General features: G+C 37.1%; 1 protein-coding gene across 3 annotated transcripts in view; it reads right to left on the bottom strand.

Moving 5' to 3' along the window:
* Positions 1–18,570, bottom strand: part of INPP4B (inositol polyphosphate-4-phosphatase type II B) — a 340,922-nt gene that overhangs the window by 89,754 nt on the left and 232,598 nt on the right. For all 3 annotated transcript variants that reach the window (XM_075090503.1, XM_075090505.1, XM_075090504.1), the window contains 2 exons: positions 9,195–9,325; positions 1,186–1,290 (listed from right to left, as the gene is read on the bottom strand). In XM_075090503.1, the coding sequence (XP_074946604.1) occupies positions 1,186–1,290; positions 9,195–9,325 (236 nt within the window). The remainder of the gene's footprint in view (positions 1–1,185; positions 1,291–9,194; positions 9,326–18,570) is intronic.

The following is an 18,570-nucleotide window of genomic DNA, read 5'->3' as shown; positions in this document are numbered from 1 at the left end:
TAAAAAAAGGAACTTAAAAGAAATTTAGTTAACCACTGCTTAGTTTTCCAAGCTCTGCAGTCAGTATCCAAAACTTGTGGCTTCGGAAGATGAGGCAGAGAAATCCCTTGCATAGCTTTAACTTTGGACTCGATTCCTAAATTTCAGCACAGACTCAGGACTTCTGATTGATCTCAGCGGCAGTATGTCTGGGTGTAGGTTCAGAGTCTGTAGAAATGTGGAGGATGGGCAAGCTGGTCACTCCTTTGATCTCAAGATTTACTTAAGTGTGGTCCTCTACGGACAGTACATACTCAGTTGCTCCAGAAATATACCAAACAACATCCAAAACTGAAAGCTTGGGTTTTAGAAGCAGATGCACAGGCCTGAGAGAACAAAATCAAACCTTTCAGGAAGTCAGACAGGTTCCAGATATGTATATAAAACAAAGGCAGGAAATAAACATACAGAAGAGTTTCTAGAACTCATTAAAAAAGAGAAAAATCAAACACTTCAAACGTGTACAATAGTACAGATTTTTCAATAATGAATTTGGAAGTTTGATTTTGATTTTATTTAAAAAAAAACCCTAAACCACCACCAAACAAACAAAAAACCAAGCAACAATCTAGTCATACAAGCAACCTCTGTATCAAGCCATACTGCAGGAATCTTACAAACAAGCTAAAGCTGTACAAACTTCACCGATCGGCAAAACACATGCAACATGAAATGAATCTCAGAATTTTCTTTAAAAGTTACTGTGTTTCTTGTGATATTCTTTTCTCCTCAGCATTCTTCCAAATCCATCTAAGCTGAAATTGCATATAAATTTATTTTTAAAAATTACCAATTTAATACTATTACTTTCCATGCTTTTTATCTGTAGCATCTCTATGTAACCACCTACAAAGTTGAACAAGACTGTTGCCAGTATCCTACCATGAAGTGAAAAATTCACAATGATCAAGATTCAACTCTCTAAACAGCATACCTTTCAGTTCTTTTGTGGTTTTAAGGTTTCATCTGAAAGCATGCCCACCTAATGTTCATCCTTGAAAACGGATAAACTAAGACATTTACATCTTAAAAAGGAAATGGAAATTCCAGCTAAAATGGAAATCATACCTCTCAGTGGCAAGTTTAATTGTATTTCAAAGCATACTTTGTCATACTTAGGGAATTTCTGCAGTGAACATACTTTACCTTTCAATCGAGGACTATGCACATGCATTCTTTGCAGATGAAGATTTATTGGGATGAATTCTAATGTTTTTTCTCCTTTGCTACAGCTTGATTTGAAGGAAGAACCTGAAAAACAAAAATTTAAAGAATCATTATTTTAAGCACCCAGCAGATGTTTTGTCTTCTTTTTAATGTGAGGACAATATTTGTATGTTAGGAGTCTTCTTTAATTTACTTTTAATGTGTAATTGTATATTAGGACAAGAATGGTTCACTAACCGAGTCTCAGCATGCATCCATATTAGAAGCAACAAAACAGCTTTTACTTCACAAAATCTAATTTTTTATTCTAGGTGATAGACACTTTTTCCTGCTGTCTGAAATCGGTCTGCGGTCTGCTGGAAACAATGTCACAGTTAATGTGCATTATGTTTATTCTGTGCTAAAAACACAGGGCTTCAAAGCTATGATGGTACTACATTTTCACCAAGTAACATTTTTTTCATAAAACAAAAGTATTTCATTGACTAGGCTATGCATTCTTCCTAGAAAGTTCAAATAAAGAAACAAATCAGTTTAAGAAAAGCTATAAATTAGTTTTCTTTTTAAAAAGCCAGAGTTACAAGAAACATAATGCTCTAGAAAAAAATAAATAAAGCTGGTTGCATACTTCAAAAGTATGAGAATATGAGTAATTATATGGTGGTATAAAGGAATATAATTAAAACCTGACAGTATGCTAATGTAATTTACCTGGAAATATTTGATACAGCATATATATAAAATAAAAGGGAGTAGATTAGGAAAGAGAGGTGGTCTTATCTTCTCACTCAAGCAGACCAGCGTTTACTTAGACCATATTTCAGCACCCTATCATTTTGCCAACTATTAATCATTTGGACTAAAACTCCTCTGATTCAGATAGGATTTAAGAAACAAAAATTTTTTTAAAGGTTTAACCTTTTCTTGTTAAAAAAAAAAAAATATTTTAAATTCTTCTTTTTGACTTGCTCAGTCAAGATTTGCTAGATGTTATCTGTTGAACATGAGCCCCACAAGGCAAATCACATTGCCAGAGGGCACCAAAGATGCTCCAGACCAGCTTAGGCTGCTACCTAAGCTTAGTAACTTAAAATAATAATTTAACAAAGATTAAGAACAAAGGTAGCAAGAAAAGCAATTGGCAGGAGTCAAAGATTCAGATTTGATAGGAAACCTGGGGATGCAGGTTGAAACTAGGAGTCACTGATTATGAGGAACAGCAGTAGGAAACCTGCACCTGGAAAGCGCAGCAAGACAATATTATGGGAGCAGTGACGGAAACAAACTGTATCACAAAAGAAATGGGAATAGTGTGGGCAAGCAGGATGTAAATCATTAGGAAAGAAAACAGAAAGGAGGCAGATTATTTATAAGAATTCACTGAGACCAAGATCGAAGCTTAAGGAATGATAACTGGATCTGAGACAAGGAGACACTGGCAGACTAAGAGGAGAATAAGATGACAGCAGATTAAAAGGAATGGGCAAAGGAAGAGTAAGAAGGAGAAAAGCCTGCTCTCCCCAGAGTACACTTCTTTCCTTAACTGGAGTAGAACACATGCAGCATTGCTGAGTCTTGTTATTCCTCTTTTCAGGGAAGACCTTTGAAGGAAGATTCCCTTCCTATCCAGTGCCAGAAACCTATGGGATAATAACTGCCCACTGCTATCAGTTATTCTGTTTACTCAGGTATGAGGTATCTATGCAGTTGAGTTAATACCTCAGTCTGCATTTGCCAGTATCATCCATAGGATAATAGAATTTTCAGTATAGTTTGTTTGTTTTCAAGTAACTTGGTGAATTGTACTTAACTCTATTAAAATAGTTGTTATTGTTGCAAGATTAAACTCTTCAAAGTTAGGAAATTGCAGAATATAGATGCAACCTTCATGTGACATCCACCTGAAGAGGAACTGTTAAATAGACTTCGATGACATATTACATACTAGCTTTTTCCAGCTCGTTGAACATTTAAAGTCTTTGCTGCTTGCTTTAGAAGCAGTGATTCAATATTTTGTTTCCAACTTTGACTTCGGTATCTGGATTCAAATATATTGCCCAAGCCCCCGACAAAGACAGGATTATTAATTTCCTCAAATCTGTCTACTGCATGCATCACTGCAGTTTCTAAGGGCTTTACAAATATTTACAGAATAATTTTAACTGGCTGAGTAAAAGGGTTATAATTTTATCCATTCTAATGGCAGAGAATAACTTAAGGTCGAAGCATTTAAGAAACAATGCATCAATACGAGATATGGAGGATCTCATTTTGCGGAGTACGCATTATAATGCAACATCACATTCCATTTTGGAAGCACAGCTCTCACTGAGCTGAATTACATCCATAGGTACTGAGTACTTCCGTAAAACTGCTTGCGTCTATTGCCAGGGTTCCAGAAAAGAACACTACGCACTAACCACTTCTGAAGTCTGACTTGCCTAGTGTCACAAAGGAACTTTGTGACAGAGGCAGGGATAGTGTCCAATTCTCCAGAGCAATATTCAATTGCCTTAACCTTGATTGTCCTTCTAGGGCTGGGTGAATAATAGAATTTGCAGTTTGATGACTGAAGTGGAAAAAAAAAATTCAGGGGGAAAATTCAGGGAGGGGGAAAAATCATTTCAGGTCAAACTAAAACAAACAAACAAACAAGTTTCAAAGTTCTACTGCCCCCAAAATCACCACACCTGTTTTAGATTAACCTGAAATTATTTGTTTTGCTGTTACCTAACCCTTTTAGACTCCTGTTATTGCATACCCTTGAAATAAAAATACTTGGCATTCTTTAAATTTTCCCCCATTTTTGAGGCTAAAAGCATTTGCCAAAACAACTCAAATATGAAACAGTCTTAACGTCCTTAAAACTCCACTTTCAGTAAATATGCTGCTAAGCCAAAATTGCTGTCTAGCACTAATGCAGTCTCCTGATACTTTCACTGCAATATCTCAATTTTAAAAACAAATTAAGTGGTCTACTAACAACAGCCTTCTCCATTAGAGTCCACAAATAGCTCAGCTGAGCATGAAGCAGTTCTCTCAGAAAACCCAACACGTGATTCTATAGGAGGATTGTGGAAATGTGGAGTATTGTTGACATATTTTGGAAAAAACTGTATTTACAGGTGCTATCTCCCCTTCTGTATACTGGTTATGAGTGAACAGAGTCTTCCCTAGCGCTGATACAAAAGGAGTTTGGAGCTATTTGCGCCTAGATGACCTACGTGGAGTTGGTCCTTAAGAACTGTTTGTGACAAGATACATGTAAAAAGCCCCATGTTAAAGGAAAGCAATTGTTCAGCGAGTAACAAAGCAAAAACGCTAAACATGTTAACATTAACCCTGCTTTTGATGTACCAAGGAGGGAGACGAGTGTCAATGAGTTAGTGCCTCCAGATATCTCTGGCTGCCAACATGGTAGCCAAGCAATGGCAGAAGCAAAAGCACTCCATGGCTTTCCTAGAGGAATGTGGCCAGTCGGCCTTGTCTTAAAATAAGTCTTCCCAAGGTAACAATCCAACTCAGGAGTTTTGTATCTAAGGCCAGGTAACAGAAGGCTGCTCTAGTTTAGAAAACCAACCTGTCAAGTTCTTAAGTAGGAGTACTGCTGATTGCAAACTGTCCCTACTAGGATGGGTGCCTATTTCCAAGCAGATCTGGATTTCCAGCGCAGACGCACAGGTACTCCAGAGCACTGCAATTTTCAAGCTGTTTCAAAATGGAGAGAACAGCCTCAACCCGAGCTAGGGCAATGTGCTGACCAAGATAAAGTACGAAGCCTACACAGGCTGAACTGTAAAGCAAAACCTTTTTTTGCATTAATCTCTCACAGTGGCAAAGTAGACTGTGTTAAAATAAGTTGACCTAAAAAGTCTGAATTAAAGTTGTACTCACATCTCTAATCTTAGCATTTTCTACCTTACGAGTACTGAAATTTCCAGTCTCTACAATGTTCTCTCAAGGTTATTTTTTGTGTGACCAACAGTATGAAGTCAAATCTATCTCTGTCTTGCTGTCTTATCAAACAATATAATCTTGTTTTTTAAAGTTATAATGTGTATTGTTTATAGAGAAGAACCATCCCAAATGGGAATGGAAGATGAACCAGGACATCTTAAAACATGAAATTAATTTTATCCACATCCATCCTATTCCTTTGGAAAAAAAAAAGCAGTAGGCACAAACTTCTGAAAACAGTATGCAGGAAGATTAATCTCTGTTTTGCAGAGAACTGCAATTAATTGTTTCAAATGATCTAGGGGAAAAAATCTGGTTGAAGTCAAGTAATAGACAGCAGAAGCATATAAGAATCTGTTTTAGATTTTGTTTTACTTTTGGTCAAGCAAATCCTATATTGCCTACAGGATCAAAATGCAGATTTGTGGCTTTAGTCAAGCTCTACATAAGTATACATAATACATCCCACCCTCCCCCCTTTATATTTATAATTTAAAGATGGTAGACCTCTATGGAACAGCTTTAAAGAGATACTCACTACTCAGAGGATTTACCATCTAATTTAATTTGTGATTTAATAAGAATAAAAATGCTACAATGCAGAGTCAAAGGCAAATATTGCCTTCATTAGGACTTTATTATTTATTCATTGTTTGGCTTTAGAATGTGCACATAGCCCACTGACCACAATAAAATAAGTTTTCGCATGTTAAAGTAACTTTTCACACAAGATGTAAAATCAGGGGTTTTCCAAGTATAAACAAGTATCTTACCAGCACTGTATTAGCAAGGGGGGGAAAAGGGTTGTTGAAGAAGTGAGGTTTAGGTATGCACCTGAGTGTTGGCCTCCAGATTAAAACCTCCTCGTTATTTCTCATCTGCAGAACAATTATTAGGTTACTTTGGTTTTCTGCTGTGTTTTGTTTTTGAAGAAGTGTTCCTACTCGTTTTAATATAGGCTGGTTCCATCCTCCTCAATAATCTTGTGTTCTCTGGTCCACTGCAGTTCTCCCAAACCACAGTTAAGACAGGTCATTTAACATCACCGACCCTTTTCAAATTCACCTGGCATAATACAGGCCTTGCAGAAATTATGCTTAATAGATTACACTTTTTTTAAAAAAAAAATCTCAGGTCATTTCAATATTTCCTGTAAGTGATAATTATTATGTTGATTTCTTCATTATCTGTATTTATTGCCTTGCATATGATACTTCATGGTGTGCTTTCAAAACATATTTAGCAAAGCATTAAAAAAAAAAGTACATTAGTTAAACCACAGAAACATAGGAAGTATCATACTGGATCAGGAGGTAGTATGCCAAAATCAGAACTGAAATATTCTGATGTTTGAAAACAACCATAAATACAAGAAATTAAAAACTTTTGCAACCAAAATGCAATTTTTTATACATTTAGTGTAACAGATGAGCTTTCTCCCATCCAAAACATTTAAACTACTCCCAAAATGTTTAGTTTCAGCTAGAGACTGTTTTTTGTTCATACTAAAACAGCATTTATCTTTTCCTATGACCAAGAAAGCTATTACAGGGCAATCTGGAGCGAGAAATACCATGGTCAGTCCTGTATTAGATGATGGATAAATGATAGAAGTCCAGTTTTAATGCCTATTTTGGAAGGGAAAGATTTGTGTCTCACCTCCTAAATGCAGCAGATGCGTTATAATAAAAGTAAATGCACCCAGTTCTCTATAAGAAGAAATTATTCTGCTATGCATTTTAATTGTATATTGAACTAAAATCTGATTGCTCCCATTACTCAGTACACAAAAAAAATTTTTTGCTTCGCCTATGTAGAAAACTAGGAACAATTAAGGAAAAATTGCAAATTCTTCCTAAATATGTATCAGATATTTCAAAATATGTTACCATCATAAAATCACAGAATGTCCTGAGCTGGAAGGGATCCACAGGAATCATCAAGTCCAACTCCCGTCCCTGCACAGAACAACCCCAAATTGACACCGTATCTCTGAGGGCGTTGTCCAAGTGCTGCTTGAATATCATCAGGCTTGGTGCCGTGATGCCTCCCTGGGGAGCCTGTTCCAGTGCTCCACCACCCTCTGGGGGAAGAACCTTTTCCTAATATCCACCCTGAACCTCCCCTGGCACATCTTGCTACCATTCCCTCGGGTCCTATTGTTGGTCACCAGAGAGAAGAGACCAGCATCTGCCCCTCCGCCTCCTCCTCCCCCCCTTGTGAGGAAGCCGCAAGACCTCGATGAGGTCTGCCCTCAGCCTCCTCTTCTCTAGGCTGAACAAACCAAGGGACTTTAGCCACTCCTTGTACGGTTTCTCCTCTAAACCCATCACCAACTTCATGGCCCTCCTCTGGACACTCTCTAGTAGCTTTATATCCCTAATGCACTGTGGCACCCAGAACTGCACACAGCACTTGAAGTGAGGCCACACCAGTGCAGAGCAGAGTGGGACAAACCCCTCTCTCGCCCTGCTGCAATGCAGGGCTTGATGTGCCCCAGGGCTCGGTTGGCTCATGTTCAGCTTGCCGTCGACCAGAACCCCCAGGTCCCTCTCTGTGGGGCTGCTCCAGCCTCTCATTCCCCGCTCTTTATGTACAGCCAGGGTTGCCGTGCCCCAAGTGCAAAATCCAGCACCTGCCCTTGTTAAACTTCATGCAGTTGGTGACTGCCCAGCTCTCCAGTCTGTCCGGATCCCTCTGCAGGGCCTCTCTGCCCCTGAGAGTGTCAACAGCTACTACCAATTTTGTGTCATCAAACTTAATTAATATTCCTAATCATTTATACCTCTATTTTAAAAATATATTCATAACTATAATTATTCCTTTTTCAGAAATATTCTAGGTTGCAAACTTATGTATATGTAACAAAATGCACAGTGTTTACCTCTGAAATGCACTGCTACACATGGGAGTAAGGCCGCAGTGGGAACATCTAATAGTGAGAATATAGAGCAAAAGAGCATATGCAAGCAATAATGGCAGCACGGTCATTGAAAACACATATTAGAGATGGTGATTTTGAGACTGGTGTTAGAAGTCTGACACCAGCAAGAAAGCAGCAACAACACAAGGCCTTTGTGGTAATTCAGAACAAATGTGCCCATTTCATTCCAGAACATCTCAAAAACATGGGGAGGGGGGAGGGAAGTGCACTAGCAGGAAGAAGCAGAAAGGCATGCTATAAATAGACAGAAATCTCACAAAATAGAAAAGAATTATCATTAAGTACCTTGAATGACTTGTGAACAATCAAAAGAAAAGATATTCAAAAGAAAAAATAATTCTTTTTGTGAGTAAGAATTACTACAGGAGGAAAATACCAGCTGCCTTTTCTGTACATTTGTCACTGATGCTGCCTTATTCCACTGTCATCCAGACACGCTGATACATTATAGCCTCTGACCACAAGACTCTGGCAGATATTAACTGAACAAGCACCCAGTGCACATCAGGATATAAGACCACCGTCTCCACATGAAAAAAAGTAAGACAGTACATACTGCTGTTTCTGGACTGAGGACAGACTGCCCATCCCATATTAATTTTGGGCTTTTCTGGCACAATGCGGGCAATGACAACTACTACACTAAGGATACAGAAGGCATAGCTACATCTTACTGTTATCTTGCAGACTGTTAAATGTTAGTTAATTTAGGTGTGAAGAAAAACTGGCAAAACTACCTCTAAAGCTGTTTTCAATTGGCAGGTGGTATTCAATACTAGCAGAGCAGTATATTTAAGTATATATTCATGCATATTCAAGGGAACGTGCAATTGAAACACACACCCCCACTTCTCCAATTTTTTTTGGCTGCTATGTAACCATGTATCATGTTAACTGTGAAAAACCGATGGAATGTATGAAAAAAATTTAGAAGAGGAAAGAGGGCACCCGTGAGTATTTCAGAAATACAATGATTACAAATATTTCATTTTTATATGTTTTATTTCTGCTGAATATGCCACTATTTAATAAAAATCAAAATAGTTAATTCTTAACCGCTCCAGAAGAGGAGAGGCTACTTCCATACCTGTATGCTTCCCAAGCTCTGCAAGAGTATCCTGGTACATGCTCAACATCTGATCACAGTGAGCAATAACACTTTTGCGCATATTGTCCCAGTGAGGAGCAAGTTCTCCCAAGTCTTTAAGTTCTTGATTCCTGTATGAAAAGGCAAAAAGAGAAGGCACTAATTAACTCATTAATCCATTATCATATCTCCAAATTAATATAATTAATCCAAAAACAGTTTTTTAAAAAACATGCAAGCATTTCCTAATTGAAATAAAATCTGTTTTCATGACGCTTGTAAAATCTGCTGATTTCACCTTTTATTCAGCCACACAATAAAGAATGTCAAATCAGTGAATAATACAGTAATTTGTGTTCAAAACTCATCTGGTACAAAAATGCAATGGTCTGCAAACTGAAATATTATTTCTTCCCTGGAGGTAAGAAGGCTCCAGAGAGCTGTATTCACAGCAAGTAACTTTTTTTGAAGAAATATTAAACACTGTTGTAAAGAATACAAAGTTTGCTCCCTTTCCAACGCTTGCAGTGTAGCTGTTTTGATGCACTCTACTCTTTGGATACTTTCATACACATAACAAACAGTTCTAGCAGTGTTTCTACAAATGCCAGTTTAACCAACACACCACCACCACATTTCTTTAGTGTTAAAAACAAAACACACAAACCAAAAAACCCCACCAGTCCCCTAAAACTTAATCTTCAGCCTTACAGCTGTGTTCATCAGGTCAAAACAGCAGTGTTATGGTAACCAAACATGTCACTGAAAATCCAAAAGGAAATCCTTTAGCAAATTATCAGTTTTCCTGTACACTCTTGAGAGCTGACCTGAGTGAAATAGAGATCACTTTAATTTCCTACACAAACAAGCATAGTCACAGTACGCTGGGCTTTCTGTTTGCTTTCCCCAGTTGCAAAATAAATTCATCCTGTATCTATTCCAGAGCTGCTTTGGGGGATCTGCTTTTAAAGAAACTGAAAATGAAAGATCTCGAGTCTTCAAACACTTGGAATTGTTCAGGAGGAAACTTGTGCAACATGACCAACTAGTTTTCCTCATTTTCCTCAAAGTATCAAGCAGACTGTTTCACTGCAGTTCTTGGAAGTCTCAAAAAAGACTTCTAGAGGACAGCTCTTGCACATAGGAAAATCACTGAAGAAAAAGGAAAAACGGTGGGAGGGGGCAGAAAGGTGGAGAAAAAGACCAAGGAGACTGCAGCACAGGAACATAAAAGCTACGCTTACCGCAACCAGTAGCCTAAACTTCCTAAAATTATTTCTTAAACAGGAAAGCCCCACACAGATACACTGATGTTTTCCCCACCATTATTAGCTTTGCGTTAGAGTGAACAGTAACAGAACAAGCTATATAGGCATAATTCTGTTCCTGGTTGATATGACAACCAAAATCAAACAGATTGCCCTGGAAGCAGAATTCAGGCGTTTTGTTTCTACATGTCCTTGAAAGTATCAAAATGGAAGAAAAGATTACAGTACATTAACTCGTTGGGAGTTTACTAATGCCATATGATTACTTTTTTTTCCATTTCATTCAACCTGAAGAACAGAAGTATATGAAACAGTTCAACTCTCCTCCATCGATACAAACTGGTAATGCTGTAGCATAAGAACCATCAGCAGTAAGAGGACAAATCCACCATTTTCCTTGCAAGTTTTTAGTAGCATAAGATGAGACATCCCATTAAATGAAAACCTCAGGGCTTCCTCCTAAGAAAAACTCTTAAGTTTTGGCAGAGTATACAATTTTATTTATCTGCAGTTAAGATATTTGGCCCTTAATATTTGTTGTCTTACTTAATAGTTGTAGGAACAATGTTTGGACTTGGCTGAGCTTCAAAACTTTACTGCTCCTCCTATACAGGAATACAGTATTCTGCAGAGATTGGAGAAATAACAGACAGCGAGAGCTGGGCACATCAATACACCACATTCAGAGCCCTCTCTCCCATGGGAAACCCACTGTTGGGGCTCTGCTCTGCCGCATCTACTTAAGCCCACTCCTGGAGCTGTTGGTCCCAAGCTCAAGTCGCTTGAGCAGCAGTAGAAAACCCTTATATGTCAGGTTAAAATATCCAACCAAAAACCAACCCTGGTTTAAGTGGCTGACTATGAGTTAACTCCATTGATACCAACAGCACTGGGAAGGGAAAGCTCAAATCCCACTTTATTAACTTCAACATGTTTTCAAGAAATGTCAAATCCTGCTGATACCATTGTCAACAAGGCTTGTATTTGTTTCATCTCAGAAACACATATGCATCACTGAAGTCAAAATACAGCCACAAGCATGTCATAAAAAGGCGCATATCATCCACATAAAGTAAGCGTGCATTTTTATAGTAATCTACAGCATATATAGCATGGAAACTTTAAATACTACATTTCCTAAATGTATTTTCATTTGAAAACGCAGGAAAATTGAAACAGGATTATATGGCATACACACTATTCCTGCAAAAATAGCCTTCTTGCACATTTCATATCTTTTTTTCAAATGCAAATATATAAGACACAGGATTTAGTTACTTTTTTTGTCTCATGATTTCTTACTACTAGGCACTGCTGTTGTTGACTCAAATACAACTCTGAGTTATGGCTGAGAAAAGAACTATCTTTCCTATATCTAAACTCATCAATAATATTCCATAGTACCAAGCTTCATTACCATTATCATGAAGGGCCCCTCCCGAAAGTAAACAGATTGAAGAAACACAACATTTTTCAAACTTGGAATTTTACAGTTTGTACTAATACCTACAACAACAATCCTAAAAAATCTTTCTTTTAATACTGCTGTAATACTTATACCAGAACTTATTTAATAACTTTAAAAACACACTTCAACCAATAATTTTGTCAAACAAAAATTGTGCTATAAAAGAAAATGAATATTCATAAGCCATACTGGTTCTACAGAGGGCAAATCCGTTATTGATTCACCTTTTCAATGCAGCCATGGAATTTTGAATAGTTTGTCAACCGAGCAGTAAGCTCAGAGCAAACTCAATATTGTTAAAATAGAGCTATTTATCAACTTCTTTCCCCACTCCAAATCCCCTCTCAAAATCTTTTCCAGGTAATTGCACTCATCACCATGACAGATCCTGTGCTCAGCATCAACTTCAACCCTTCTTACAGAATAAAATCTAAGCTTCGTCTACACCTTTGCTGTTCAGCTCCTCAGACTGTCACCTGGATAGGCTTTTCTGTCAATGCACAATGGCAACTCCCACCCAGGATTGTGTCTCAACTTTCACTGTCTCCTGCCTTGATTACTTCAATATCTTCCTTGGTGGCCTTGACATAATCTTGCCCCATTAGCGTCTAAGCAGAATGTGGATGTAAACAGTCTGCCCCATTCCTCCTCCTCCATGTCAAACATTAGCTAAATAGCTTATTTTTAAGCCTCTCAGGTACTTTCTGTTTTTCACATCCATTCTTTCATTTAGTATACAAGTCATGCCAGCTTTCGCTGAGCACTTCCCATTATGGTTGGAAGCAGTTCCCAATTGAAAAAATTAAAATCTACCTCTTACCCTGTCTTCAAAACTCTTTTCTGCCATTATGGCAGAAAAATTCAATATTGGATCCTGATCTGCTGAAGACACTATATAACACACTGATCATTAGTATAAAGATTAATGGTCATTGGTGGTACCACAACATAATTTTAAAGAGATGAAAAATTCTAAGAATATGTTAAAAGACTCCTCAGGATCCCACAGCACTATTAGAAATGTCATGAACCTTCATTTCAGGCTCCTGCTTAAAAAACCAACAACTCCTTTTACTCTGAACGACTTACTGATCTACAGAGCTGCAATTCGTGGGCACTTTGCCCTGTGGGGGACTTGAGCTCTACTCAGCCTTCCCCCACTGATGGAAAGCACAGTCACTGCACAAGATGTTTCACTGATATACGGGATGGTTTGGGAGGATCTGTGCCTGGACTGGAATAGCTGTGCTTTATGAACAACTACATCAGGGCAACCAGAGATCTGTAAACACTGCATGACTGCATACATTTCTCGTTACTAGCAATTAAATCCTGTTGCCATTGGACTCAAAGTAAAACTACATGCAATTTTTTTGGTCCCAAGAAAATATTCAGTGAAGCCCATTATCAAATGATGGTTGAGCACCCAAGGCTCAGATTAATATTCTGCCTTTTATCAATTCATGCGTTAATTTTTTTTTAAATTTTTAAGAATACCTTAGGTGCATGATTATAGTAGACTACCAAAAGTACCTGGAAGATACACAAAGAATTGCCTGTAATATTCATGCTGATAATTTCTGCTTAAACAGTCCCCGCTTTGTGCAGTGCACTCTAATGACCATAGTAACAGAAGAACTCTCTCACTCATCACTTTGGATATGAGAGTACAGGAACGGCTTAGAAGCCTAAAGGAAACATACTCCATTTGCCAAAAATGCAAAATACTGTAAATGTGTAAGGGGTACTTTGAATGAGTGGTATGCCTCATGTTCGAAGATTATTTGAAGAAAGTCCTAATGCTGTAATCATGTTCCCAATGAACATGTTTTTGCAAAATTACCACTAGCTTCCACAGTCCAGACACTATTGCGGAAAGCGCAGTGAAAACTGGTGGTCAGCAACAATAAAATCAATATAAAGCAAAAAACCAGCAGCAAGATAGAATAATATAATTCTACACTACAGAATAATGATATATATATTATTATAATATATCTTTTATATCTATGATATTAAGATGAGCAAGATGAGTCAGAAAGGGTCATTCCCTCAAAGAAATTTTTTGAATCTGATTATTCCATCTCAGAAAAGGGGACAACAGGAAGAGCCATTTGCGTCGTTAAGGACACAGCACAAATCTTCACAAATGGAAGATGAAGTTGAAGAGATCAGCCCATTTCTATAAAGAAGAGATCATTAAGAGGACAGACGATAGAAGCACATAAACCACAAATGCTGTACGAAGACAAAGTAGTAAACTTTTGATTCATTCAGCTTCAAAAATCGAGTGATACAACTCCCAGTGAAGCAAAGATGACAAACTCAAAACCAAAAAAAAGGAAGTGCTTTTTGCCTCCATCAAGCAAAATTAGCTTCTGAAATCCATTTTCACAAAACATCAGAAGCAAAGTGCTTAGCAGGATTCAAAACAAAATGAGACATTTCTGCAGATTATATTTGCAAAAGTTTTGTAATATTATGAAGGCAACAAAGCTCTGAATATTTATCAAGCAGGAGCTTTGGAGTAAATATAAACCATAAGCTTTGGGGCATGACTCGGATCACTCATAAGTAAAGGAAGCTTCTAAGTTTCCTTCTAAGGCAAGGAGCACAGGAATTATTTTCCCTAACAAATTTTACTTTAAAGTGTACATGTTTATGGATACCCATTTCATCTTTTTTTGTAGAATAGAAGCACATAAAAATACTCTCATTTTTCTTTACCACAAGTTCTGGTCTTATAATATACGGGCAATAACACATGAAAACAATATAACATTCTTGCCAGAAATAAAAGAATTGTAGCCTTTCTAATATATTTTTCCTAGAACACACAAATAATTACTAAGGAGGATTTAAACCCTTCTGGGGAAGCTATCACAAAAATGACTAAAAGGATATTTTTCTTTCCTAGTAGTTTTCATGTAGAACCTCTTGAAAACAGTTGCCATTTTTCTCTTCTTACAGAATTTCCCAAAACTATTTCAGGTTCTGGTACGCTCGACTTGACAAGTAACTAAAACCTAAAATGTAGGTTGTCCCTACCTTCTGCATTCCTCAAAAATTAAAAAAAGAAAAAAACAAAACCAAAACAAAAAAAAACATCCCAGAGGAAAAAGAAAACCCCACAACAACAACAACCCCCCAAACAAAAACAAACAAACCACATAAAATATTTTCAATGTGTTCGGTGGTTTGTTTAAAACCGGTTTCTTCTATGTATGTGTGGAGAATAGACTGGTATTTGCAAAGGTTTGAGAATATTTTACGCTGTTCCTGAGAGCTGGAGTTTTTAAGTTCGTGTTGCATTTCTATCCGCCACCATCACTTTTTTATTATCCAAAAGTGTAGACAACATATAAGCTAAATTAAACCCATTTCTTCATTCTTGCCTTAAAACTCTTCCCTTTCCTCGGGTATTTTATTACCTGGGTTTATCTCAATGACTCAAGGTCCTCAAACAGCACGATGATTTGAGGTTAATTCTATGATTCGCATTTAGTAGCGGCAGATAATTCTCCTGCATCACCCGATTGCAGAGAGTCTCAAATTCAGTAATCCTCAGAATGCCATCTGTGGAATTTACACTTTAATCCTAAATTATATTTTAGTAACTAACAACGGTGTATAGAATTGGTTTAGGTGGTTTTTTGTTTGGTTGTTTTTTAAATTTTACTGTTTCATCAGGAAACACTGGAATCAGCTTAAGACGATGTTGCTTCAGCCCTATGATATAAGCAAAAACATTTTACACACACAGTTTTTATTTATAACTTCATTTTTTTCTTTCAGCTTGAAATCATATATGTGGAAAGATTAATCACATTATTAATTGCATGATTACTCATGCATTTAAACTCTTTTGTGGGTTTCTGTTTTCTTTTTTCCCCAGCTTATTAATCAGAGTGCCTCATTCAAAACAGTGAGGATCTTTATGACATGAGCAACATAATAAAATTGTAGAAAGCTTTTTTAATCACCTTAATGCCTCTAATTTATATTCTGTGCACCCCCACTGACATGAACTGACAAAATTACGCTCAACTCAGTGCTAATAGAACCACAGGTAAGTATGGGTAAGTGCAAAATTTCTGGTTAATAATGTAAAAATTCAAATGCTTTTTGTGATGACAGAATTGGAGTGTGTTAAAACAGTTATAATCTTGAGAAGAATATTATTATTTGCTCTGGTTTTGTATGGTCCTTCACTATAATGTGGGAGGCTCTAAGACAACTTACAGGTTATATCATTTGCTCAAGATGAATTTTTTTTGAGACTGGGGCATGCTGTGCACAAATATAAGTCTCTGAGAAGAATTGTTGGCTGGTACAGAATGATTTTCTAGAGTCTTAGTGCCTCGGTAGATTTTGCATAAAACAGTAACAAAAACCCTCTCTGACAGGACAGTCAGTATTTAAGTTAACATTTTATAGCTTTCAGCACTGCTGAATAATAGGTAATGCTATGTAGAGGTAACTAGCACAAAACAAATTAGGAAATGTTACTCCATTCCAGTGCACTACAACTTCAAACACCTAATTACGAAGTACAGCCCAGCAAATTTTACTTCATTAAAGCCTGATGTGAAAAATCCTTAGGCTTTCACAGAGGCCATCTTTTCCAAAATTAGTTATGAGCAGTGAAATCAAGAGTACAGAGAAATATGTAGTGTTCATTCATTACAATGCACTTTATCCTTTAGTTTATAAATTAATGGTTTTTAAACTGTTCATGTTTGAGGGCAGCAGTTATCCAAAAACTACTCACAAAAATTCAAGTTACACTTACATTCATATACTTGTATCCCTCAATGCAGTAACTGATGTGGAATAAGAAGAGAAAGGTTTTGCACCATTTTTGATGCACAATGTGGTAAATACCGCATATGCATGTATTGGAGCTACATTCTACTGACACATTTGGAGAATTTTTAAGTGTTGAAAAAATTACTTCTCTGAACATTTGGGGGAGGTAGTTACTTGAAGCCAGGCTTTAAAAGTCCTTAAGTGCATATTAACAGTGCCCGTCTAAATGTAGTTGGTTCAAGCAGGTTCGAACGTCATGGTAAGTTTGCTCAGAATAACTTCTTTTCTGCTGCTACCTCTATCAGTACAATGTTTTTGCAGTGCAATTCCTCAAAAAAATAAGTCCTGTAAAAAATAACATGCAAAGGCCAGAAAAATCAATGCCTACTCCCAACACACGGCATTTCCGCGTGGGTCTCCTTTTCTCTATAGAAGTTGTTTATTAAAAGGTAGTAGAGAAACATACATCATTCAGAAAGTCTGAACTTTGTCCTCATTCTGTAATGTTACAAGAAAGAAACCAGAAAACAGACAAACAGCATAGATTTGCACAAGAAAAAGCTAATGGAACTGAGACAGGACAGCCATTCCTGATGCAGGAAGAAAGCTTGAGCATGCTTTGTATTCTGGAGAGAGGGTTCAAGGGAAATTCAGCAATTTATCCTTCAAATTTGTTTACAGGTTGTGACCACAAATGGAATGGGACAAATTTAGCCATAAGTAGGTGGAATTTCCTTTCAGTCAAAGATGAGTTTGGTTCCAAGGGGCTCAGAAGAGCTTTACTGGCAAATCTGAAAGGCACGTGTACTGCAGCTTCTACTATAGTCTCCCAATTCTCTTGCTGTGCTGATTGAGTGCAACACAAGTTACATCTACAAATGCAAGCTTAGATTATACGGGTCAATCAACTTTGTGGACAATTATTGTAAACTAATTCTTTTTTATAATCATCGGGTTCGAAGAACTACCTGGTTAATCTTGCACGACAGACAAAATATGTGGACAAGATTTGTGTAAAGAAATACTAAAAGCAGGGTAAAGGACCCACTGGAAAACCTTGAGGAGGAAACAGAAATAATTTCTTAATAAAAAACAGCAAAGCAGACTGTATGACCCTTACTAGAACAATTAAAATGACCATATAGCTCCTATTAAAACATCTTCCAATGAGGTTTGATGGACAAATTCTTTAACGCATGCATATCTTTAAAAACATTATTTCACACTGAAAAACAAAGTTAAACATCCTTAGAGGTTACATATCTCAGAGTATCATGCCAGTAAATGAAAAAGTTTGGTTAACAATGAACACTGTAGTTTTATCAAGAGAAAAGCAATCTTAAGAGCTATGAAAAAAGGGAATTTAAATTACAATTTGAAATACAATACTGAATGGGATTAACACTTCACTTGAATATTTTTGATAGGTAATTGCTTCAGAGCCAGCTATATTGAAGCCACAATGGGAATAAAATGGAGCAGGCTGAGGATGATAATAAGTGGCCTCTAAGATGAAAATATGTATTACTTTATACCAACTAGGGAAAAAAAGATGCAGAAACAAATGCTTCAGAAGAGAATAACCTCAAGATGGTACAGTGTAAGTTTTGTACAAGTTCAAGAACTAACATAACAATATCCTCCTAACATCATTTTACTACTTTACAAATGTAAGGAGCCCACAAGAGCACACATCTTTACAATTATTTCAAAAAGCAAAGCCCATACAAAGCTGAAGCTCCAACCTACACGCTTATATGACGATAGGTGACACAGATGCCCCTATTCCCACCATCTGCTACCATTGTACCACACGTTGTTGCTCTTCTTG

The sequence above is a fragment of the Phalacrocorax aristotelis genome, chromosome 4 (genome assembly GCF_949628215.1).
Source record: "Phalacrocorax aristotelis chromosome 4, bGulAri2.1, whole genome shotgun sequence".
In the NCBI taxonomy this organism is placed as follows: Eukaryota; Metazoa; Chordata; class Aves; order Suliformes; family Phalacrocoracidae; genus Phalacrocorax; species Phalacrocorax aristotelis.
Note: the sequence above shows the minus strand (reverse complement) of the source record. Positions and strands in the feature narration are given on the sequence as shown.